Raw genomic sequence first — 26,102 nt, 5'->3', positions numbered from 1 at the left:
TCCCATGTTGAAATGTCCCTAGGGAACTAGTAATGCTGAAACACAATGGTTAAAGTGTCACAGAAGTGTTTGCCTTGACAAAAGGGGCAAGGCTTGGCAGTCTAGGAAGTCTTTCCAACCTTGAGTCCAGTGATCCTACATTATCAAGGCAGACCAGCGTTAAGGCTAGCTGCAGGGTTAAGTAGCTACTCAGCATGAGAAAGTGAGGCATAATCTAACCCTGGGTGATTGAGACCTATAAAAACCCAGAGGGCAGGGGAAGGAGGTGACCTAGGCTATATTAAAACAAGACTGAGAATCTCCAGTTCTGATCACACCAGCAGATACCATGTATAAGTACCATTTGGGACTGTACGGCTTCAACACCCCCTGACCCTTCCCCTGCCCTACATGTCCTGGGGCCTCTGAATCAGCTCCTTCTCTTTCTCCTGGCATAAGAAAAGACCTTGGCAACATCATCTCAATTTTTTTTCTCCCCAGCTATAGGAGTTCAGAGAGAGATGCATTGGCAGAGCGAATCAGTGGGATAGGAGGATGGGAAAGCCCTATCTGCTACTGAGCAGCCATTTCCCAAGAGTGGGCGTTTTGCTTGATGTCTGTCAAATAGAAAAGCCTCTGAAGGGGGCTGGAGGATGGGGGTTGGAGATAGTCCACTAAGTTACCTGCAGGCCAATCCCAGCTCTTCAGGCTGGTCTTTCTTGTCTAGCTTTATCCCGTCCCCCTCCACCACTGGTGCTGTAACCTTTCCGATAACACTTGTTTCAAGTTCATTAACAAGCAGTGATTGCGGCAGCCCCAAAACAGGATTCGTTTGCATATAAAAAGCTTTGCAGTGCTGTGAGGAAGTTCATTATAGATAATTGAAGAGGCGAGCGCCATAAAGAGGAAATCCTCCCAATGTGGCTTTATCTGATTGACCTAATGTTCTTTCTAATTGAAACGGGAGGGGGGGGGGCAAAAAAAGGCAATTTCATTGGGTGATGTAGTGCATAAAACCTCAGAGCTTGGACCGCTCTCGGTTCGAATTCAAATGTAGTACTCATTTTACAGCCTGTGTCAAGCTTTGGGTGCCTGGGCAGGTTTGTATTTTTGAGGGTAGACCAATAACCTGCTCAGAGCAGACCCTGCAATCAGGACCCAAGCAGAAGGGTCCTTAAAAAAGAGTTATCTTAGGCATTTTCCAGCAGAGGCAGTTTCTCTTCACCCTTCCTCTGCAACGGACATCACCTAGGTTGGAAAAGCACGGATTCACATGATGTAGGGGAAATAAAAACATCCACTGCCAACAACTGTACCAAAGAAGGGCACAATCCTATCCCTTTTGCCTTTGGTATATAATAAATTAAGCCTTTTCCCCAACTCTAAGGGCAGCTGGTTCAGATTCCAGAGGAGTTAAAATCCAGTTTAATCTGTGCCAGGGCAACACATTTGAAAGCAGACTCTTGATTCATTTTGTGTGTGCAGCTTCATTCTATTCCTTAAATGATTTCGAATGAGTCAGTCTCTTTAAAATAATATCCTCCACCCTTGCCAATTACTCGTATCAGCAGCGATGCACACCTCAAATCACCAAATTTTGCCAGTTATCAAGTCAGAGAGCTTTTGCAGTGAAAACACTGCATGAAATGGGCTGTACTCATTGGGTCAATGGTAGTTTAATTTTCTTTATTTATAACTCCTCATAGAATGCCTGCAAATGTGTTTTCCTGTAGCTTGCAGAAATAATGAAGTCTCAGAAATATGAGAACCCTTTCTCTCCTTTTCTCTCACATATGTGTTATGGCCCTCATCACAGCTATACCTGAGTGAGTCCCCAGTGAGACCCATCATGAGAATTCTGCTAAAGAGGGCGATGAAACCTCTCTGAGGCTATGTGGTCTTAGCCCTGAACTAATTAGTTTGGGTCCTTTATGGTGCTTCGTACATATATAGTTATGATTTCATGGAGATTTCACCATGCTGTTTTCCAGTATAAGCTGGACGCTGACCAGATACTCTGAGTTATCATCCTCTCCAAGGGACTGAAGCATGTAGGGATCTTTCATGGTCTTCTGATATTGCATGGTTTTTTCTTCTAGCCTGGTTTTGTACAGTTTCATTCCCTGTTACTGTTTGTGACCAGGATCATGAGCCCAAGTCTCACCAAAGTATTTTCCAAAAGAAAATGAGTCTGATCTACTTTTGACTGGTAGGCAACCTACATGGCAACAGGTAAAATATCTGCGAAGTTACAATGACCCATCCACCTATCAACAGTCTCCACCTTATATTGCTATTCTAGTTCACTTGTCTTCCCCTGTGCATCTCTTGTCATGCAGAGCATTCAGGTGAGTGAACCTTTTCTACCTTTCCTTATACCGCTCCCTCACGATCGCTGGTAGCATTGACTGGATCTCCACTTTCTACAGAAGGAAACTAGAGCTCACCTATTGCTGACTGCATTGTAGGCATCTTTGGCAAGATAAACTCAACTCTTGGCAATGAATTTTCACCCTTTCTTTCCCAGAAGAGTAGGTCTCATCTCCATTCAGGACCAGACATAGCCACCACCACCAATTCCTCCACTACTCATCTCAAAGCATCCAGTTCCCTTTTTCTCCTCCCATCAAAATCCATTTTTTTCACCCTCAACTTCAGGGGTTTTTTTTTAAGACTTTGTCTTCAGTATCCCTCATTCAGCAACCATCTTTGTGCCTTACCCAAGCCATCCTGCCTGGAAGGAACATGACCACAAAGGGAATCTAAGTAAGTGAGGGCCATAACTTACTCACTCAAGCCCTTTGGGACCCCACAAGAAATGATGCTCAGATTGTTATTTACTCACATATTATGTAAATACAATACATCTTTTGCTCGTCTGCTCTGCTGAGCTGCAATGTACCATTTTCCCTGTGTCTCCTATGGCTTTTTCACCCTCCCAGTCTGTGCTGTAATCAAGTCAAGAGGGTAAGATTTTAGAGGCAGGGACTGGGACTTTATAAAGATACCTAGACCACAGCATCTGGATGCTCTGTTAGTTAGATTAGATTAAAAAAAAACACATTAAAACCAAAACAGAACAGGGAAAGAGAAAGAAAGGGAAGGGAAGGAAGGGGAAAAAGGAGAGGGAAAACAGGCAAAGAAAAAAAAAAAAATTTTGGTCATTGATTTTAGAGGAATCAGATTTCACCTGGATAAAAAGCAGGAAAACAACAAGTTGGCAGATGAGAGTCAACAGGGACTGCCTGGAATATGTTGCCTGAACTTCTCTCTCACACCTTAGCAGAGTCACCCAAGGTCAGGGCTGTGACACCACACCAGCAAAATCAGACCCTTGTTTAGCAGCTACGCTGTACTGCTGCAAACAGAGGGCTTCAGGCTCCAGGGCTGACAAGCTGGTTCCTTCCATGAATCACTTTTAAACTCTTGCACAACTTCCCACCCCCAGGATAATCTGGAGAACTAAGCAGCAAGGAGCTCGGCATTCCCAGTGCGGGAGGGGAAGGGGTGAGTTACAGTCCACGTTGTGTTTACATTATTACACCACTAATTCTTAGCATCATAAAAATTATATTTAAAATTTACACGAACAGTGCTGGGGAACGTTATTAGGTTATAAAGTGGAATCAGGTCAATGCTTTGTAGGCAGGATTCCAAGCTCCATAAATTTCTGGATATACTTCCCCCAAATTTACATCGGCACCAGCAGCAATCAAACCAGCTACAAAAAAGCTCACCCGGTCAAAGAATTTTTTAATGCACCATATATTTTATCTGCACTTCCTAAGTTTACAATGTTGTTAGTTTGATTGATGGTGTGCTTATTTATTGGCACAGCAAAAGTAATAATACATGAAGAAAATGCTCAGAACTTTAAAGGCAGCTGATGAGGAGAAAGCAACAGGATTTATAGGAAGTGTAAACATCTGCAGAGACAACAAAGAAATAATTGAGTCCTTGCATTGCTGTCACTTCTGGTGGCTCCTTTCTAGTTAAGAGTCTTCCATGCACTCAGGAGCAAATACCAGTTTGCTTTTGTCAGATATTGCAAGTGATTCTGGTGCCTGGGAAAAGGTGGTTGGTCTGGAGGCTGGTGCTCAGTCTATGGAAGAGATTTGGCCCTGTTGAGGCTCTGTGCACTCTAGTAGCTGCATACTTCAATGGTGGTTTGCACAGATTAGTGTAGTGATATTAGCGTAGTGATATCACTGCTGGAGGAAGGGACTCCAACAGATCAATAGCAGATCATTAGCTCAGTTGCCATAACCTCTTGGGTCCTTGGCTTCAGTGTTGTGAAGGCTAGACTGCAATGCTGATCACCAGAGAGTGGATGGAGACTCGAAAAGCAGAATCTCAATGAAGATGACTAACCTCCTCTCACATGGCTTACTGCTGAATCCCGTTGATCGGGAGCAAAGTGACTCCCCCAAGGCCACGCAGGCAGTGCTGGGAAATGACCCAAGTCTGTTGAGAGCTTGATCCCAACCTAGGACTATTCTGCCTCTGAAGTCAGTCCACACATCTCTGCTGATCAACATTAATGATTTTACCCTCCTTTAATTCTTTTTTAATAGAGTCTTTCTCAGCTGGTCCATTATTTCACAAGGATCAAGGTCAGGCTGCCATAATTATCCAAGCACCACATTTATCCTTTTTAAATAGAGACACAACATTAGCTTTCTTTCAGCCCTTTGCTGCTTTGACACACTCTCAGAAGGAAAAGTAATGATCCAGAGAGCAGGAGCCTTCTGGTCACTGGATGAAGGGAGTGGACTAGTGACAAAAATAGTAGATGATTGTGTCATTAGGTACATCTGCTCAAAGGAAAGGGGCTGCTGGAGAAATGCAAGCAGCCTCAGTTCTGGTGTTTCCTGAGTAACTTCCTGGTTTTGAAATCATGAGAAATATGAATGTGTGCACTGAGGACTGTGGTGTGCATGCAAGAGACAAGATAACCATGTATCTACTTGGACAAAGTCTGTAATTTGTTAAAGGAAAATCCTGGTTAAGTAAGACAGTCTTCAGAATAACACACAGTAAAACTGGATTGTGCAAAGCCATGGAAAGCACAAGGCAGAGCACAGGCAGCTTATAAAACAGTAACAAATTTCTTCTCTAATTATCACTGTATAAATCTGCATCCTTCTGCCTAGCCAGCCTTCTGTCCTTCTGCAAGGACTTCCACCTGAAGTTCACAAGACCTTTCATGTGTAAGAAAGCACTGTACGTCTATGCATGGCACCCCAGCAGCCCAATGAGGCTGCCAATTTTGAGCATTGCAGCAATACCCCTTACTGCTTATCCATGTAGGTACCAATGGCATGGACATGTCACTCCTCAACAAAGCAGCTTCCTATACATCTGTGCCAACAAATGGGGTTTGCATGCATAAGGGACATTCTCCAACCAAGGCTCCCTCAGAAGCGTCAGGGACTCTCATGACAACACTCTCATGTGGGGATTTCTGGTGTCTAACAAGAGTTTAGCCCAAGCTGTAGCGCCTTCTTCCTAAGGGAGGACCGAAAGACTATTTCTTCTCTAAGGCTGCCCATTTTTACAAAGTTAGTAGGAACTTGGTATCTTTGAGAGCTCCAGACTTTGGCCCAACTAGGCCAAGAACAGCCAATGAGATCAGAAGTCAACAGAAGAGACAGAGTAACAGATGGACCGGAGGTTGCACACACAGGCCATGTTGACGCAAACCCGCTTCCTTCAGAAACCAGGACAGAAGCCCAGAGAGTCATAATACTTTGGCTTCCACAACGAAAAGGTCAGGACCATGATATCCTGGCTTTTGTCAGTCACCCCTCACCAAGACCCATGACAGCATGAGATAACGTCCAAGCCAAAGCAAATGCACTTATGCTCAAAGACAAGGTGGGGAAGGAGGATCTGGGCTCAGCGTCCTGGAGATGCCCCAAGCAGAGCAGGAGACACATTCCAGCCTCACCTCTTACCTGCAGCTTCAACATCCTGAGAGTGTTTCTCCTTGGCCAGGTCCCAAAAGCTCACATGTCCGAAAGCAGTGAACGCAGCTGATGCTGCAACGGAGAAAAGCAAAATCTTCCTGCTTCGGGGCCAGGCCATCACCCTGGACTAAGTCTCAACGGGGAATTGCCTTTCCTCCCTCAAACTGCAGGGTGCTATAGAGTCCTAACAGATGTTCAGATAGCCAGAAAATCCTGTAGCCACTTGAGGCATTACAATGGCATCACACTAAGCCAGGCTATCAAAACAACATAAGCTCTTCCCAATGTTATTTCAAGGGTGCTGTGTTGGCAGGGACAGATGAATATTATTACCCTGTTGCATTCTGAAATCACTCTGTCCTACAGGATAAATAATCTTGCATTACAAAGATGAGCAGCCCAACTGGTATGAGTAACATTTAGCAGGGACATGGTATTGAGTGTCAGATGCTTCTTACATCTCTGTTCAAACCAATCTCCCTGAGTTGCTCCTAGAAATTACATGAATAAGTCTTTGATTAGTCTCTCACATTGTGGCTGGAGAAGCTAAGCTCTAAGAAAACAAGATGTGTATTAAGGTAGGATGAATCGCTCACAGGGAGGCCTTTTTCCATCAGTTCTCAGTTCCCATTGCGGTTTGGTTGGAGGTCTCAGCAAGGAGAGACAGGATGGAGCTGCCTTGCACGAGCGTAGATTTCCTGCAGATCCACCACCATAATAATCAGAAATCCTGCTAAAAGTTACTGTGGAAATTGAACAAGTTACCAGCCTTTTCCCCTGCCAGCTGGATGACTGCCAGCTGGATGACTGCAGGGCAGAAAGGCTCAGAGATGACAAAAGGTACCCCAAAATAACAGAAAGAGTCACATCACACACAGGTTTTCCATCTTTTCTTCACCTCAGTGCAAGTCAGTATGACTTGTAAACAACAGCAAATTATCTAATTTGTTTGTACATGCTCAAAGACTTCTTCTGAACAGCCCCCACTGCGAGATCACAGCTCCAGGTACTAAGTGCTGTACAAGCACCTATTAACAGAAAGTGCTTACCCAAATCAGAAGAGGGTGTACGAGAAACAGGGACACAGAAAGGTGAACGTGTCCAAGCCAATGCAGAGGCAAGAATAAAACTCTCATCTGCTGAAATAAAACCGGTGGCCTCATACACTACCCGATACTGCCTCTGAGCAGTATTTTCCTGCTCTAACAGGACCCCATGAACAAGGGGAAAGCTTTCTGCCTCCACTTTCTGTGTTTAATTTCCTCTTATGATTTTCTGAAGCACCCCTTCCGAAGAGGATGTACCCACTACACGATACATCTCCATTTCTGGCAAAGGGCCGTTAACGGTGGATGACGGCTGAAATGCCGCAGCCTGAAATGTCAAACCACCAGCAGCCCCAAGGCACGGTTGGGTCAAAACCATCAGCTACAGCCTCCTCCCAGATTACCCCATGTCTCCCTGTGGACAGGATGCCGACAAGACTGAACTCCATCACACATGCTTGGAAACGCTTCGAAGACCTAAAGAGACGTTAAACACCAAAGCCCCGTGCTGCTTTGAAAGCAGGTGCCGTGAAATGGATGCATCGCTACGCCAGATCCCATCTGTACGGGGTGGCTGCTCCTGATCCCCTCGCCTCTCCTGCCGGTCCCCCTGCCTGCTCCCAGCACTCGAAGGCAGCAGGTTGCCTGCAGTTTCCATAGAAACTACACCACGCACCCTCCCTTTAATGATAGACAGGTGCCAGGATAAGCGAGCGGATAATCGACAAGCGGGGAAAGATTCGGCGCTCTGGTGTTGGCCTCGCTGCAACTGTCATTAGAGTCTCGGAGAAAGGAGAGATCCATTAATTTGAGCGGAGATGGGTTTTCTCTCCTCCCCGTGCCGATGCTTCCAGCAGCCGCCTCTCTGGCTGGGTTAAGGGAGGCTGGAAAGAGGAGTGGGAGGGAAACCGAGCAGTTGCCACAGCAACAGCTGAAGATGCATCACCCGAAGGGTTGTCGATGCGAGGGAGCAAGGAGTTGACCATGCTCACCTGATGGCCCAGCAGGTCCTCTACCCCCTCTCCAGTGCGGCCACCCAGGCATTTCCAGTGGGGTGCATTTTAGGAGGAGGTGGGCACCACGCCTGGCTTCTGCAGCTTGCAAAGAGGACAAAGCAGGACATTGGGGGGCCCTGAAAACCTCTCTGCTTTTTAAGACCTTGGGGAAAACCCTCCTTGAGCCAGACTGAGATGCACCAGCAGGGTGGGGAAGGGCACTGCTGAGTTTACTACAGACAAAGTCCATGATAAGGAGATGTGGGCATTATCACTTCAGAATAGGATAGGATAGGATAGGATAGGATAGGATAGAATATTTGTAGTTGGAAGGGACCTACAATGACCATCTAATCCAACTGCCTGACCACTTCAGAGCTACCCAAAAGTTAAAGCATGTTATTAAGGGCATTGTCCAAATGCATCTTAGATGTCTCCCCGTTCAGGTTGAGCTGTCATTATCACTCCCTCCCTTCTTTTTTCCCTTCCCTTCTTCCCTGTTTCCCAAAAACCCCATCCCCAAGAAGCACAAGTGGCCAGCCAGAGGTAAATCCGTGCACTCCATTGCAGAGGCCTCCGGTAGAGCTCTTCATTCAGCACAAGGCACGAGCAAGCGCTGGGCAAAGCAACGCTCTGCTCCTCGGCAGCTGCTCGCCAGCATGCAGCTCACACAGCATTCTATTGCTTTTGACAAATTAATATTTGAAGCAGTTGTTTCTTTTATGTGGGCTTTACTGTCGTTAGCACGTACAACTCGACATAAAACACTTTGGTGCGAGATCTTTTCTTCTGTTCTCTTTTTAGGCAGCAGATGAAAATCCTTTTAATAAAAAACTTGTTTGGGGGAGGAAGAAAAACACACGCACACGCAAATCGGCTGAGCAGGGAAAGATGAAAACCTCCTTCAAGGTAATTAAATGATTATGTATCTTTTAAGCCCGGCGGATAATAGATTTGTTATCTAGGCTTGCTTTCGGCTTTTGCCATTTTTTTTTTCCCCTCTCTTTTCCCCCACACAAAGCTAAAATCCTTGCAAGGCCCAGAACAAGATAGTGTTCATCTCAGGGAATAAGGCACAAAAGAAGACTTAGTCCTTTATTCCATCAACTCAAGTAGGCTACCCCAGCTTTACTTATCCTTGTACATGTGTCTGTGAAACACTGACATGAAAACTACCCACTGGATGAGAGCAGGTCTGTACGAAGACAAGATGGATGGTGCAATCAAGTATATTGGGTAATGCACATCAGGAGAGGCAGGTGCTGTTTCTGTAGCTTCTATGACACTGGAGACCCTCAGATCAATTGTTTTACTCCTCCGTGCCTCAGTTTCCCTCCACTACTTGTTGACTGTCTTGCCCATTTACAGAAGAAAATGACTGAGCTCTCTTACTTGGTGATTTTGTCAAGTAAGTAAGGGTTGATTTCACAGTGCGTTAGTCTGCAGTGCAATGGTTTGTGGTGCGATGCTAAGCCTGCACTATGACTTTAGCTATGGTCAGCAACAAATGTCAAAAGCAGAGACAGAGTGGCCAAGAAAAAAACCCAGAAACTTGGCCTGCTCCCTTTTATCTTTGAGACTAATTCTCTCCACTTTTGCCACCAGCTCTCTTTGTGAAAAACAACAACAAGCTACTTCAGTATTAAAATGTCTTTTCTTTCTCGTTCCTTCCCTTCCTGGCCTCAATAGCAATAATCTCAGTTCCCCTTTATAAAGCAAGAAGTCACTCAGTATATTTCAAGCTAGCGGACTTGGCTTTCGAAAACGTGCTGTAAGGGGAAATTATAAGCCAAGGTGAAGTATTTCTGCCACAAATCATCCAGAGACATCGTCAACCCTATTTGCTTGAGTTCAGTGCCATAATCATAAATACTCTTGCTTTATGACCACACTGGAGTTCTTCACCAGGAGCAAACATGGGCTTTCCCAGGGTTCCCAGTCTGGTTGATTCAGCTCTGTTATGGGCAGAGCACCTGACAAGTGACAGGTAAGAAAGTCCAGGTGACAAAACTCCCTGTTGATAGCGAGGGATGTGCCTTTTCTGTCCTTCCTCCATCTCTGGTTTAGTTTTTTGCCAGGTGGTGGTAGGACAGCTGCCCTGTCCCACTCTGGGGCTGGCCGATCACAGCTATCCACCATGAAATTCAAAGGCTCCCCTTGGATGGTAGATCACAGGCTATACAGATAGAAACAATATTTTGCCTTCTGGACAGCGTGGGTCATGGCCAAAGCCTTTCTGCTGACCCACTGGATCAGGCTCAAATTCATCCTGGACTCTGCATTAATCAGCAGCTCATACTACAAGGAAAAAAAACAAAGTAGAAAACCCAAGATAGTGTCAGAGAACATGAGGAAGACCTGAAAGAAAGGCAGGTTGAGCCCAAGGGTATCCAGAAACTTGTGGGATGTGCTAAGGAAATGATAAGAGTCAGAAGTACACAAGGGCACAAGCCTCCCTTCAAAGTGCTCCAGGCTGGTCCAGGGGTGCTGTGTACCAGCTCAATTGGTCCGTTTGCAGCCCAGGCCATCCGGAGAGTGGGAAGCCTCTTCCCACATTACGGCAAGATGCTGTACAGGCAAAGAGAGAAAAAGAATCACCTGGAAGTGGGTGTATCGGCAAAAGAAGGTGAAGGCCATAGTGAGGGGGAAGGGAGCAGGCTTGGCATGCCAGCAATGATGATTACAGAGGGAAGGAGTTTCTGGCACCAGTCCATGTGACAGAGTAACACCAATATTTGTTTGCTTGGCAAGGAGTCTCTTGGTGCAATCAGACCATACATTCCTGGAAGCCGGCCATGCTAATCTGCTCAGCAGATTCATGGAAGGACTGCAAATGGGATGGTCCAACCATCCCACGCTGGTAGTACAGTTTTGCATCAGTACCTCCTCGAGACTTACTTATTTAGAAGGTACTCATGCCTGGATGGTAGCAAAAGCTTCCGTCTCCTCATCCTCCAGGGTCCAACTGCTTGTAGAGGAAAGGATCGAAAGGAGCATTGCAGATGGAGATGAAAAGCCAGTAAAAATAGGCCCACTCAGGGTGATGGCACATTTTGAACACTACTGAAGATGGCATTGGGAAGTCTGGAAATGGACCTCAGCCCTGTCAACCTTGGGAGTCATCGGGAACTGGGTGGAGGTCTGGATGGGGAATGAGAAGCCAGGCTTAGCTTCAAGATACCAAATGGTTTCTATTATTCAAGAGCCCACTCAACAAATAGGCACGGGTACAGGACAGAAAGGGAAAGAATTGAAGGTGAAAGTAAAAAACAGACACTGGAAATTTCAGTGAGAGAGATGAGTCAGTGAGAACATGGCTTCTCGAGAGAAGTGTGGGAGATATACGCAGCATTTGTTCAAAGTGCCATTTGGCAAAACCTTTCTGGCCACAGAGCAAATGTAAATCTGTCAGAAGGCACTTGTGACACCATCCTTTCCCAGCCTAGTGTCCTTGAGGGCCACAAACACGCTGATGGCAATGAGAAGGACCATGAAGCTACAGGGCATTTCTCATATCGCCAGGCAGAAAGCTATCTCTGAAAGATTTGCATTTTGCGAGGCCATTATCCTTGCAGATATTGTCCAGTCATTGCAGTGCTGAGAAGTCTTTCTTCTCCACAGCAGACAGCAAAACCAGCTCCTGAGCTGAGCAGCTGACTGCCAAATGTTGTCTCCTGCGGGAAAGAGGTTTGTGCCCGGAGATGGTTTTGCTGCAGAAGCCAACAGGGCTGCAGCCCTTATTAGCAATGACCAATGTAACATATATGTGTCGCATGATGCTATCATTGCCTTGTAGATCAACGATTGTCTTCTAAGGTCAAGTTTGTGCCTCTTCCTGCCGCCATGCAAATCGCGCAGAGCAGCTTTGCAAGATCAGAGAGGGAGTATTTGAAGCTCAGCAGGAAATCCTGTGTTAAGGGGGACAGAAGAGAGAAAGAGCAATCTCTACCGAAAAAGCCCCCCAGACTGGATCTGTCTCCTAGTCTGAAGAGGATACCTTTCAGAAACAAAACTAGTGAGAGGTGATAAAACAGCGATGGAAAAGGCTAAAATAGGCAGATCTGCTGAGGACAATGAGTCCACTGCCTGCTCCCCAGTTCTGCAGAGGGGATAAAGACCAGGGGCTGTGCCATCCCCAGTCTCTTCCCTAAGGAACTGGGATGACACAGAGCTTCTCACGATCTCCTTTCCGATGGGAGCAAGCGTCAGAAACGCCTGGGACGTGCTACGAGTTGAGGGAGGAGGAGATGCGCTGAGATTTGTAGACACTTCACTGGGCAGAGGGCTGGAGGAGAGAAGAGGTGGGAACTGGGGAGGTGAGTCCTGTGCATGGTATACGAGACACACCAGAGGAGTCTGCCAGAGGAGGTAAATGGTGGTGGCATTGCACAGCAGGAACCTGAGACAAAGCGTCCCACGGAATGCCACCTGAGCAAGAGGCTGAGGTCCCTCCAGTTCCTGAAGTAGAAGGCACAGAGACCTGTGGCCAGCAGGACTGGCCAAACTCTGCCAAGGCTCCATGCGAGGGAATAGGATCTGCCTGGCTGGGATAGTCTACCAGAAGGGCTGAATCCTGGGCTGCCTTCCTTCACCACTTCACCACCGAGTAGAAGGTGTCAAGCCCTCCAGCTCATCAGCAAGTTTTCCAGCACGTTTACAGCAAATTCTGAATCCCGGTAGAGGAAGAACTGGCAGCCTCCCTGCTCATGAATATTTATGGCCTGTCCCAATGCCACAGCAGTTCAGGATGTCTGCTCCAGGACACCTCGACTGGCACATATGTGACATCTCAACCAGCACATAAGGAAGGGGTGGGAGGGAATGGGTGATGCCACAGGAGTGTGAAGACACTACACGTGAGTCATCTGGTCCAGCAAACTGGCTTGCCTGGGTCAGGGGCTGGGGGTAGATGGGGGAACATGTCAGAGACAGCAGACCCAGCAGGCGGCACAGGGAGCAGTGGGGATTTCATCCTCGGAATGCGACACACGTCGCCGGAGTCTTCAGCAGCTGCCTCTGCGCTCAGTGGTTCAGCAGATATCAGATCTCTTAATGGGTACTGGTCCCTTGGGCCAGGCAAACAACGAGCCATCTCAGGTCATTTACCAGACAGGCCAGGATGCTTTCAGACCATTCCTGACCAGGAAGTAATTAAGTGGCTTCCTATTTGTATTCTCCCGAGCTCCACTTGTCTGCAAGTGCTTGTTAGTTACAATACGAGCTAGACAGCAGTTGCGGCACAGCAGCCAGCTCTGTATTAAGCCCCAAGGTCCAGTTCAGCTCAGCAACTGGCAATGAGGCATTCTCCAGCCTTGTCTGGAGGCAGTTTGATGCACTGGCCATTAGGCACTGAACACACAAAGCCGCGGAGGTGGTCAAAGCACGGCTGAAATCCACTGACACTGTGGACATAGCCCTAAATCCTCCCCAGATCTCAGCCTGAAGAATATCTGCTTAGAGGCAACCTCCTTCTCTCCCGGAGGAGACGCATGCCCAGTGTTTCCCATTCCTCCCGGTCCCTTGGTGCCTGGAGCTTGCAATGACTTTCCGAGGCAACACGGTCCCTGTAGTGTATAGGAGGGAGAGGGCAGCTCCCTGGGGGTCTGGTAGAGCAGAGAGGAGAGGAGCTATCTACAGAGGGAAAGGTGAGGGTCTCCTGGAGGGTCAGCAGAAGAGGGATAGAATGGGACTGGAGGTGGAGAAGACTTTCTGGACCGTTGGTCTGACCCAGGCCAAAAGGCGACAACAGCCCCGAGCAGCCCACGTACGCGACGCATGCCCTGTGCCCCTGCCTACCTCGGGCAGCTTGACTCGTCCCTCCTGGAAGGAGCAGGAGCTGGGGTCATGAGTGCAGACGTGGCGGTACTTGCACCAGTGACATCGGTAAGGGCTCTCCACGCACGACAGACACCTGGAAACAGAGAGAAAGAGTAGTCACTTGGCCAGCCAAGTCCTGTCAGTCAACAGGACAGACCTGGAGGCTGAGAGTGTTTCTCAGAGGGAAATATAGCCCAGCAAACATTGCTTTTGCCATCACTAGCAGAAGGCCATAGGCTTTGAACTGACCCAACACCATCAAGTCGCAGGATGGTGTTGGACTTGCCATGGCCTCAGCTGGTTGTCACTGTGTCTCATATTAATCAGATAATTCAGATTGTATTCATATCATTGTAACTAGAGTAATAATACATATTCGTTGTATTTTGGTTGCCCTGTTACAACTTTCAATCCGACTATCATGTTCTCAGCTGCACACATAAGAGGCATTCCCTGTTTTGCCCATAACAAAATCCTGAGTGTAACCAAAAATACAAGATCAGGGGATGGGTGTAAACTGCTACAGCCTTGCTGCCTCCACACTGAACTGCACCAGTGTCCTGGGAGCTGCGAACACATCGTGAGAAGGTGACTAAGAGACGGGCAGGCAGGAGGAGCGATGCCCGTGGAGGGCAGCCCCTGTGCACCAGCAGTCCCATCTGGCTAATCCTTCCACTCTCACACATGATCCAGAGGTCAGACACAAACTGGGATGCACCAAAGGCAGAAAGCCAAGGATTAAGCAGGGCATTTTCTCCCCCTGTGTCCCACAGGCTTATTAGTGTGAGTTCTGCCCAGGGTGATGGGACTCTTGCAAACGTATTGACGGTATTCTTCTTTTCTTCGTCTCAGCAGAGAAGGAAAGACTATTGTAGCACTTGCCTGGAAGCAGAGGGCATATCTAGGATGTCGCCTACTCAGGGTGTAGGAAAGAGCCATGCCCTCCATCTTACAAGGTTTTGCTCTCCTATGCCCCATAGACACTGTAGAGTAAGAGCTGCAAACACCTCTCCTGGCTGCGTTACAGCAGCGACTTATACATATATCACGCTTTTTTTTCTTTCATTTAATACGATGTCTGCTCACCAGCAACCAAACTGAGCCGTAACGAGCTCTCTGCACAAAAGAAGCGCTGGACGGTAGTGACTCCTGGTCACTCACACTGTTGGAGATCTTCATGCAGCTGCAGGCTCTGATGTACCTGGAGGGGACTTGGGGTGGGGAGGAATTTTCCCGGCCCTTATGTGCCACTGGGTTTTTAATGGGCAGGAGTGAAAAAATTGCCTCCAGTAGAGCTTAGCTGAGCCCAACAGGCAGGCGCACCACCCTCTCCCCTGTCTCTGTGAAATCTCGCTCAACTCCAATCCACTTTCAGCTCTGGTACAGCGAGCTATTCTTCAAATTGGTAACAAGTGCTTGCTCTGATACATCAAATTAAAAATGGATAGTGTATTATACTTTGTCAAGTAAGAAACCAAAACATGCCATAAATATTTAACACCACCATCTCTTCTGCTCTCCCCCCCAACACTTGCTTTCTGACACTGTTTGTCAAAGCAGCAGGAACACGGAAACAGGATTTGTGTTTCCTTGTGAATTGCTGAGCCACAGTAATTACCTGCTTTTGGCACTTCTGCTGGCTCAGTGGTGGGGACAGAGCTGCTCAGCCTTGCTCAGGGGTGGATCAACCTGATGGAAGAGCATCTTTCTGCAGGAAAGCTGCAGACCTGCTCCGGTGGGGCAGCTCCTGAGCAGCCCTGGGTGCCAGCTAAACCCCAGAAGAATGGGGTGCAGGGCAGGAAAGAAGCTGGCAGGTTGGAAAAAATGGTCTTGAGGGAATCAGCTGGGTGTTCCCTGCTCAGTTCACAACATGCAGGAACCAGAAACTCCTGTCTTTTCAGATCTGAAGGTCCAAGCTCATGCTAACCACCTGGGGCAGGGTCCTACTGATGGGTCTGAGAGCATGGATGAGGGTGGGAGGTGAGTATGTACGGGCAGGATCCAGCCATCCACAAAACACTGCTTAATAGGAAGATGAGGGGGCCGTTTGCTGAGGTCATGACTCACTTTTGACTCAATTCTGTGGCAAACTCCCACTAATGTGGTGCTCCTCTGCCCGAGGGACACGTGAAGATGACAATGATGATTCCTCAAGACAACGTCTTCCTGCAAAGGAGGCTCATCAACAGAACAAACGGTCACTATGCTACTCTTGGCCTTCTCAAGAGGGACCCCACCGTGCTGACTATCACACAAGTGACCCTGGCCCCTGGTCACCTCCACACCTAACCAGCTTCCTGAGGGACACAAGCCCCAGTCTGCAGTGGATTCTGTGGCAGATCCAGGGGCGGAATGGAAAGCAGGTAGCAAAAGAAATGAACATACGAGTTGTGGACGCTGCAGTTGTAGAAGACGAAGCTGGTGCTGGCAAAGGTCATACCCGTTTCCTTGGACTTGAGCTGAAGCTGGACAATGTGATGGTCTCCTGGGGGAAAAAAGACACATCAGGGTGAGACTGCTTTGTTAGTGTAGTTAAGCCCTGTTGGTCATGCCACCAGTCTGAACCTGGAGCTGTCCCACAGTATCTTGGCTAGTCTATCCTCAATAGATGTAGAAAGTGCAACAAAATCCTTCTAGAGCCCAGTTCTCTGAGTACATCTCTCTCTCTCTTACGGTACTGGGGTGATGGAGTATGTCTTCACCACTGGAATTTATCATACCTGGGAGCAGAGTCTGGGCTGTATGATGACAACAGGTCTAGACCGTACCTCACCAATTTCAAAAATATTCTGACTGAAGTCATCCGGTAGGAAAGCTAAGCTCTAAGAAAGGATGCAGATGTCTGGAATTAGGAGGCCGTTAAGATGGAGTACTGTCCTTAAAGTTCTTCCTTGCTGTTGGTTCATTTGATGTCCCCAGAAGGAAGGAGCCCGTGGAACATTTCACTGCTGGCCCCAGACATCGGTGGCCTGTGCATACACTGCCCGAAGGATAAATGTACCGACTTTCCTAAGGGGATAAAGAAAGATCTACTTTCTCCTCACCCTCATTATTTAACATCTCTGAATATGGCCCAATACCCAGGACAACCATGCCTGAAAAAGGCCACCTCTCACCAAAGAGAGGTTATACCTTGAGAAAGCAGGGTGAAGGAATGAGCAAGGAGGATAGATGCCATAAGAGTGAGGATAGGGTAGGGGCTCCCTATCTGCAGCCTGGGAAATACTGATGGACAGGAAGATTCCCACATGAACAGTTCTTCCAGGTTCACTCACCCCGTTCACCCCAAGGGCCATTCACCCCAGCCTTAGGCTACAAAGACCCCATCTCTGTGTGAGAGACATCCATGAGCCATTGAACTCCCAGAAGGACCCATCCATTTCCACAGCAGACCCATCTGCAGCAAAGCCCGCACCTCAGCTCCCACACACCATCTCCTCATTCCCATTCCCATGGCTCCCATGCTGGAACTGTCACTTCTTCCCGCAATGCCAAAAGCCCTATTCAGAGCCCGTCAGCTGTGGGTAATGAGCGGGCGCAGTAATTGCAGTAATTTGGTGGGGAAGGGACCCATGTTTAATTCAAGACCTCAACCTGGCTGGCCCTTTCACCTCTATTATTTTCCTCCTCACCTGAAAGATTCATTAATCGATCAGGCCAAAGTAAACTTGACAACTCGTCGCAGCGTGCGCCCGCGTGCACGCTCACCCACCTACGAGCACACGCGCGCACAGACGCGCGCACAGACCACACACTTCGCTAAAGACATTTTGCTGCCAGTGTTCGACGCTGCTGCCCATCTGCTGCCGCCGGCTTTGACAACTCTGTTAACCGCTTCGTATTTAACAACTTTGCCGGCGTCTTGCATATATTTTAAAATGGGATGTGAGAATTGGGTAGCCCCAGGGATCAGATGTGCTACAGAGCTGCACATCCTTTGGTTCAAACCCAGCTTCTGGCACTACGCATGGAGGACTTTTGGTCTTTGCAGAGGTGCGGAGCACCAGCTGCTGAAGTTGATACAAGCCGCAGGTGCCCAGATTCTCTGAAAACCATGCTTCAGAAAAAATCTCTCTCTTGCCCTGCCTCCAGCTTCCACTGCTATTTTTGTTTGTTGGTTCATTATAGCCTGGCCTGGGATAGATGTCCATACCAAGGAAATAGTTTCTGGCATCTATCTTGGTAGGCAAACACGACTGATAACTCAGTGGGACCTGAAAATGGTAACAGCCCTCTGGGAGCTTGTTTTGGGACCGCAGTGGAGAGCACTGGCAGCTGTGTGCAGCTTGGGGAGAGCAGAGATGATGGTGACAGTTCATGTCACTTCATTTTCTGTGGCCTGAGGATCCTCAGAGACAAACTTTACAGTACATTTCACAAGAAGCCAAGGATGGAAATGGCAGCACCCTCTCTGCATCTCTTGGGGTGACCAACAGGGTCAAGGCTTTTACAGTAAGTCCCTGCAAAGAGCCACAGGTGCTCTTGAAAGTACCTAGAAACGCTGTTAGAAAAGGAAACAAAAAAGGGCAGGGAGTTGTAGGTGGGGGGACCATCCTTGGAGACAAGGTATTTTTCTGTCCTGGACCACTTTGGGAGAGGGAGCCAGTAGCAAACCTGGAACAACTGAAAGCAGTAAAGGCTGGGGACGGAGCAAGGAACTCAGCATAGAGATCTAAATCTGGGAGGAGCAGGATAAAATTACAGGCAGGATCATTCATGCCTGCAGGACTTTGTGGCTGCTGCATGGGATGCGATGCGTTGAGAGCAGGTACAGCCTCATTCCCTGGGTTGTACAACACCAGCCTGGGCAAAAGGTGCACAAATATCCCACATCCATCTCTTGCCTTCGCTAGATGTATGCAACTGCCACTCGGTGGCAGTCTGAAAACACACAGTATCACACGTAGAAGCATCTTAATGCATTTACTGGTATTGCAACTCAACACTTGCACACGTGTGCACACATAAACAGACACATTCAGACAGCTCCCGTTACAAAGTGCTGCTGCGCAGCTCCAGCAGCAAGTACCGGCACAGCGTCCCACCCGCTCCCTGTGCTTTGCACACCCCGTCCTCAGGCTCCCACGAGCTCTGCTTTGGGAGAAAGGAGAAGGAGAGACACAGGGGTGTGGGGTGAGGAAGGGAGGGAGAAGCGGAGCTGTGGGATACCCACCGTTCTCGGTGATGATCTGGGGTACTTCTTTGGCAGCTGGCGAGATGCATTGGATCTGACTGCCCACCACCAAGCCATCCATCTCCGAAAGGTCCTCAAAGGTGCAATTGACTCCTGCTGACAGCTCAGGGACATTGTAGGTCTCCAAGACCAGCTGCAAGCAAAGACGGAGGGAGAGAAGAAGAGATAGAAAAAAAAAAGAAAAGAGAGAATACTAAGCCAAAAACCAGAGCTGGGACAGCAGGAGAGAATTACACTGGAGAGGTTGGACAAAGAGCCTCTTGCTAGAGAGAGCATCCTCCTTCAACAGAAAGCAGCGATTCAGGAGAGGGATGTGTGCGCGGAGGGGGAAGGGGATGAAATGCTGATGCCGACACAAGTGGTACGTGGCTATGGGGGGACAACTGCACTGCACCCCAGTGCTGGCTGGGTCAGTGGAGGGGAGGGAGTGCTCGCTATCTGTCATGCAAGTGTAAGGTTAGGCAGGGAGTCTTTGGAGCCAGCCGTGAAGACCAGGGCTTTGGTGGCCCCAAGGCACGCGGTTTCTGAGGAAGGTGACTACTACTCACAAGAGGCACTCTGCAGACTACAGAGAAACTGTAGCGCTCCAGTCTAACTCTCTACGGCCTGCTCTCCTAGCATCAGCAGATGGGGGAGCACTCTGTCACCAAGTTCCTGTGTAAGGAGAGTCTAGTTACAGCCTTCAGTCCGCCACAAAAAAACGCTGTCTCTAGAGGCACAGCAAACCTCTCCTGCCCATCCCACCAAAGAAGCAGTTGGCTCTGGGGACATGCTATACTGGGGCTCCATACATAAAAAAAGCTGTGAAGGTAGAATTGCCCACGTTTTTAGAGTTCGTAACACCCGTTGGCGTTGCTATGTCATTGCTCACGGTCGTGAGAAAAAGGAATCTTACGGCTGGTTTCCACCACGTTCATTCTCTGGAGAAGGACCCTCCTGCTGTTAACTTCCCAGCCCAGTTAAGGTCCTGCACCACAGCTCTCCATCACTGAGGGTCCTGCCCAACCCACCAGATCATGTCTGAACACAGAGAGGCATGCCAGGGTACTTCTAGCACCTGCTGATGACTTAGCAGTTAGTATAAATTTAGGATTTTTTGTGACCAAACGCTAGAGCCAACCCCCTGACACAGGCACAAATGCAGATGCTCTCCACACTTGCCTCCTCCATGAGCTAGCTGAGGCCCCATCTGAGGTGACAGCCACTGAAAGGAGACACAAATGCATGCTGAAGTGTTGTTTCTACCAGCAGAAAGAACAGAGGAGGTCAGTCCAGGTGACAAAACAGGAGAGGATGATAACATAACATAAAGCTTACTGCTCCCCCACACTTTATTTTCCCCACTTAGAGAAGGCTTGGAGCTATTCCTTCACACTAGGCACCATCAGGGAGAAAGGCTGAGCAGACAGGCCTTAGTCCCGGCTGACATAAAGCCTTTGTGAGAGTATGTTCATTTTTGGGCAAGGGGAATGGCAATGGGAAAGGTGATTTTTTTTTTTTTTTGTCTCGGATGGGGAGTAGGAAAAAGCACTCAGGCTAAATCCAATCTCCCTGCTCACTAATACCCTGCTAGCAATGGAGAAGGGGAAACTATTCCGCTTAACAAATCTCTCTCTGAGCATGGATGATGCAGAATGAAGGTGTGCCATGCAGAAGATGACACCAACGGATAGTGTCATAAATGTCATGAGCCGGTGCACACTCTGAACAGACAAGAAATCCTACAGCCCACATGCCTGCTCTGGAGTTGCTGCAATGAGGAAAGAACGGAGCCTTCCCCCAGCAAGCATCTCTTCTCAGCGATCCCACAGCAGCAGCCCTGGACTGAAACAGACTCAGATACAATTTTCCAAGTCCCTGTTAGTGTGCAAAATTTAAAAGACTGGCTGGTCACACAGATATCTTCTCTGCCTCTGTGGGCAAGAAATCAATATCACTGACCCTTTGCTAGAACCCAAGTGAGACTCAGTAAGGACGCTGCCAGTTCGTTGGTGCTCCCCTCCTGGTTTGCCAAGAGACTATCTGTGGTGACTGTGCACGAGCTGGGTCACCAGTCTATCTGGGACTGGGCTGAGACTCCCATCAAAATGTTCATGCAGATTATTGGGCAACAGTCAGGTGATGGCAACTTCTGATCCCAGCAGCTCTGGGTTGACTTGCCCTGGGAGTAACCTAGAGGTAAAGGTCTTTTATTCTGTTATCATTTTCAATCGCCCTGAGCCAGCTAGTCCCCCAGGATTTATTCCAACATGAAAGAATGCAACGACTACTGAGAGAATAAGAAAAAGAAACCTTTAACTCCCAGAAGAACAAAGGACTTAAGATGTCTCAGATCAGTTTTGTTTGAAGCCTAGGAAAGTAAAGTCACAGCAAAGTTAAGAGGCTGAAACAAAGCAGCAATGATTGGACATGCAGGCTTTGAAAGGCTTATTTCATTACCACTGAAGAAACCCTACCACTCCAAAACCTGTCACCTGGAAGACATCTGGCAGCTGCACCTTGAGCAATTCCATTTAGTCCTTTCAGGGTGTGGGGCTAGTGACCAACTCATACAGAGATGGAGCTTTGGGGTCTGGGTTATCAACTTATTTCCAGCCCAAACTAGTATGGCCAAAAAGACAGAGCCCTAGTAGCCTGAATGAAATGGGTCTCTGCCTCCTTTTCGGAGCGTGTTGGGATCTCAGCACATAAGGTATTGCTGTCATGAGTCAGAAGAGAAACCACAAGCTGGCTAGATCTTCAGCAGAGATTTCTTGCCCCCAAGCCCTGCCTCAGGATCATCTACTTCTCTGCCAGCATTCACTGTGTGGCTTTGTTGGCTTGAGTAGCTCAAGGCCATAAAGATTAAACCTTGTGCTGAGGAAGGTCACAAGAGAAAGCATGAACCTCGCCAGCCTTACATTCCTCTGTGTAGCATCCTGCCTCTCTGCTCTGCATACTTGGTGCTGGAGCTGGAGTAGAGTGGAGTTCTCGGTGGCTTAAGAAGGAAACATTTCCACCCAAGAAGATGGGAACTTGGAGCTTACTGAAATAACTCGCAGTATCCCTCACTTGCCCTCCTTTTAGAAGGTAATTTCTAATCATTATGATGTCCCTTGCCTAAAGCCCATGCCCTGCCATAAACAACTCCCTCTCCCAGGGAAGTAAACAACTACGTTGGGTGCACACAAGAATTGCAGGGCACAGAGCCCCTTCAGACCTGCCCTCAGCTACTCGCAGCAAACAAGGAAGCCACTTTCCACACTTCTAGACAGGGGATAACCAAGGCTAAAACGTTCTTCCGTGGCAAATCTTTCTCTCTGCCAGGAAAGTTGCTGGGGAATTTAATGGACTCTGGAGAACCTCTTGCATCAAGCTGCCAGTCCTTCCCACTCATGCTGAACCCAGGTTGCACATACCTGGGTCTGTCAGACTGCATGGGCAGGTTAAACCTGAGGGGGGGCAAGGATTAATGTTCCTCACCAATACGTTGTACTGGGAGACGGAGATGTTGTTGGGATGCACGGTAAGGCGGACGCACTGCTTCATCTCCGAGGCGAATCTCCGAGGCTCGCTGGAGCGCTCACACCGCTCCTTCCTTGTGCACCTGAGCAAACAGGAACAGAGAGGGACAGAGTTAACACAAAGCCAGGCTGGGAAGATGAGGACAACCTTGGGACATGGGAGGAGAGATCATTTTGGATGGAAAGTCAACACTGTACCCTTTGGGACTGCACTAGCCGGAAAATTCACACTCATGCCCTGGAGCGCTCCGACTCCCGTGTTAGCAGCCATGGGATCGCTCAGCAGGCTGGAGAGTTGCAAGGACACCACAAAAGGTGGAAGGGTGATGGGTGAAAGCCCCATCCCTTGGGTAGAATGCAGAGCTCTAGAGATTCTCTGTCTCTCTCTACCCACATAACAGATACAGCGTAACCTTCCCCCGGGCAAACCCACAGCCCTGAAAACCATCCTGTCCAAGGGCAGCGGGGCATCTTAGGCAGGGATGTCCTCTTAGAGTAGCTGTGCATAGCCCGTGCTCTTCGGCCCTGCTGAGAAAACTGCAAATCTGTGGTACTTCTGGGCTGCTGATCCCTCTCTGCTGGGAAGGGGCAACCCTCCAATCCATTGCTCAGCACGTGCTAAGTAATCCCTGGCAGATGAAGGATTTTTTGGCATCTGGTTTGAAAGTGCCTGACTAGAAGTGCCCAGGGTTGAACCTTAAAAATTCTGGTGTTCCCAATTAGTTCAGTGACAGTGGTGGGTGCATGGCACCTGGGCTGCACAAGCCCGGGATGTTTACGCCACTCACTAATTGTTGTCAGTGCTTTCAGCGCTGTCACTGTCTTTCATCTTATCTGTCCGGTGTAAACACAAGCCAGCAATGTGAATTGGTAGCGGTGCACCCTCTTTGAATCCCGATTTGCATTTGCTCAGCATAAAGTACATCTGTATTTTACTCCACGTGCGCTGCCAAGGCCATCGCTTCAAGGAAGATGTCTGCCTAGAAATCCACAGGGTTAATACAAAAGGACAGCTTCAACTGCATGCCAATTACCTTTTGCCATTAAGCTAATGTTATGGACTTGCACAGGGTGTCTTCAATGGATTTCGTTATTAGCAGTGCTATTACCCCCCATTAAAATCAGCTATAAAGACTAAGTGCGGATGTTAAATTATTCACCCACTCCCAGACTTCAGAGTCTTAGTTGTGAGAGCACACAGGGGCTGCTGGAAGGTTAGCTCCATGATCGCCCCTCAATGTCCTTGCTCCCTTGAGCAGAGATTGCACCTATAGGCATAGGGTTTCGCAGAGGGGGATCTACGGCAACACACGGAAAAGCAACCCAATATATGGCTGAGCCTGAATGTTACAAAGCTTGGTGGCTGGCCTAAAACTTTAGGCTTGGCTTCTCTCTAGTGACTGACGCTAGATAAAATGAACACCCCGATTTCAAACTCAAATTGCTCCATCTTTCTGGTAGAGAAAAGTTTTGCATTTCCAGTGGCAAGAATCATAAAGGGAGATCTCTGCCATTCTCAGCATGCTCTCGGTTTGCCTTGCAGATTTGAGAGAGCAAGAGCAGCATTGCAGCTCCCACTCTCCGTTCCCTAGGAGCCTTCATCCCATTAAGTCTCCTTTAGCGCTGCCGCATGCTGGATCAGGAATTTTAAACGTGCAGTCTCCAGAGGGTTGGACGGATAGCCGATTAACTACTCCAAAACTGTAAAGTCCCCTATCGCGGAACGAAAGCCACGGCAAAATGCTGATCTGAGATTTTTGTAAGCACTTCTATAAAACAAATAGACACAGCAATTCCATCAAAGCTCTGCAGGGCGTGGGAACTCCTCTCCTGAGAATAGCTTGGAAGGAAACCCTTTTGGGCTTGATGTCAAAACCCAAGCGCCCGAATTCTTCAAGATGTCCTGCTACCTCCCATTTATTTCCTCCAGCTGCAGCATGACAGCAATGTCTGGATTTTCTAAAATTAAATGGGCAGATACCCAGGCTCGGGTCAAGTGTAATAGCACAGTAGGTTGCAAACACACCCAGCACATTTGTACAGGAGGACAACACATGGGTATAGGTTAAGCGTCTAGAAATGTGGTTTGTATTCCCAGCCCCACCACTGAGCAGGAATATAATAATCAGCATCTTATCTTGCTGTTTACTGGTCATACACATTTAAGACATGTAACTCTTCAGACCAAAACCTCACTCTATATTAGACTGATGTGTCTTGCAGACTTGATATCTGTTGTAAGGTGTGTTGCCATCCAAATAATGACTTGATGAAGAAGCAAAGCAAACTAAGCCAGGTTTTAATATAATGCTAATGTTGCAGTGTCAGGCTCTCGGCAATTAGGCACCGGCAGATTGAAAGTAGCTTCTGCACTCCTAAATCTGCTCCCTGGACTGACACACTGCAAGCCAGACTTTAATTACAGACTTTAATTAATTCTGCCACTTCCTAAATTTTGACTTTGCCAGTCTGACTTCTTCAATGTAACTTCTCAATTTAAAACAAAGGTGAGAAAAAAACCTGCAAAACACCCAACTGTGCCTGGTGTTTGAGTCTGATGATGGGGGAGCTCTGCCAAGCTGAACCAAAGCGAGCCGGGCTCTGGGTCACCAGCAAGGTTCAGGCTCTCGAGTCAACATCACAGACCCCTTCCTTGAGCTTCCAGCAGAATTCATCCCAGGTAACTGATGCCAGCTGCTGCATAAATCAAGACTAAAGGGATGGAGCCACCTGCCAGTGGGTTTTGCAGGTTTGTCCATGCAGAAGGGAGTGATGGGGACCCTTCTCCAGAGCCTTTTGCCCATGGTTTCCTCCACCTCCTGTTGCTTGACCACCTTATCTATCCCGAGCTGGAGCACGTGGAGCATCCTGTGGGTTTACACACCACGCTCTCCCAGGTGGCTGCCCAGCAAGTTCTTCAGAGGCAAAATGTGATGGATTCTCAGGGGAGCAGAAAAAGCAACATACCGCTCATAAAGTAACCTTCTCCCTCCAGTCTTCCTCTGCACTGCCAAAAATGTTCTGCCCTCCCCCAGGAGTTGGGGGGAACAGCAGAGAAAATTGTTTCAGCACGTGCAGAGCAAAGCATTGCCCTCCAGTGCCAGTCTCAAATCCCGGAATGGTGTTGGCTGAAACGGAGAAACGTCTGTGGCAAAGCACCCAGCCGCTGAAGGCAGCTGCTCAGAGGGGACATCGCAGCCCAGAAAGTAAGTTCAGCAAATTTTAAATATAGGCAAATGGGACTCTTAATAAATAAGTACTTCCAGACACAAATGCCTGCCTTAGAGAAGTGGTCACCTGGAAGGCAGCTGCCTGCACAGAGCAGCTGGACTGTGAAAGGGATAATGAAATATCCCAACCCCAACTAATCACTTCTGTTGTCTCTGCTGAGAGTCAGCGTGTACTTGGGCCCTGGGAGATTGCTGTGACTCTGCTGCACTCTCATCTGGTGTGTCTATTACAGCTTATGCAGAAAAAATGCCTTGTACTGCCAATAACTGTTTTGCTTTAGTAAAATACCAGTAACTCTAACATGCTGGGTCTGTCAATATGCCGAGATCACTTTCCACTGCCATATAACCTAATTCAATGCTATTCAT

General features: G+C 48.2%; 1 protein-coding gene across 1 annotated transcript in view; it reads right to left on the bottom strand.

Moving 5' to 3' along the window:
- PLXNA4 (plexin A4) overlaps positions 1–26,102 on the bottom strand; it is a 452,832-nt gene that overhangs the window by 95,012 nt on the left and 331,718 nt on the right. Inside the window, exons 6-9 of the mRNA XM_049814131.1 lie at positions 22,463–22,586; positions 18,980–19,133; positions 16,192–16,291; positions 13,786–13,900 (exon numbers count right to left, since the gene is read on the bottom strand). Coding sequence (XP_049670088.1) covers positions 13,786–13,900; positions 16,192–16,291; positions 18,980–19,133; positions 22,463–22,586 — 493 coding nt within the window. The remainder of the gene's footprint in view (positions 1–13,785; positions 13,901–16,191; positions 16,292–18,979; positions 19,134–22,462; positions 22,587–26,102) is intronic.

This window comes from Accipiter gentilis, chromosome 11, assembly GCF_929443795.1.
Source record: "Accipiter gentilis chromosome 11, bAccGen1.1, whole genome shotgun sequence".
NCBI lineage: Eukaryota > Metazoa > Chordata > Aves > Accipitriformes > Accipitridae > Astur > Astur gentilis.
This window is presented reverse-complemented; position numbering and strand designations above follow the sequence as displayed.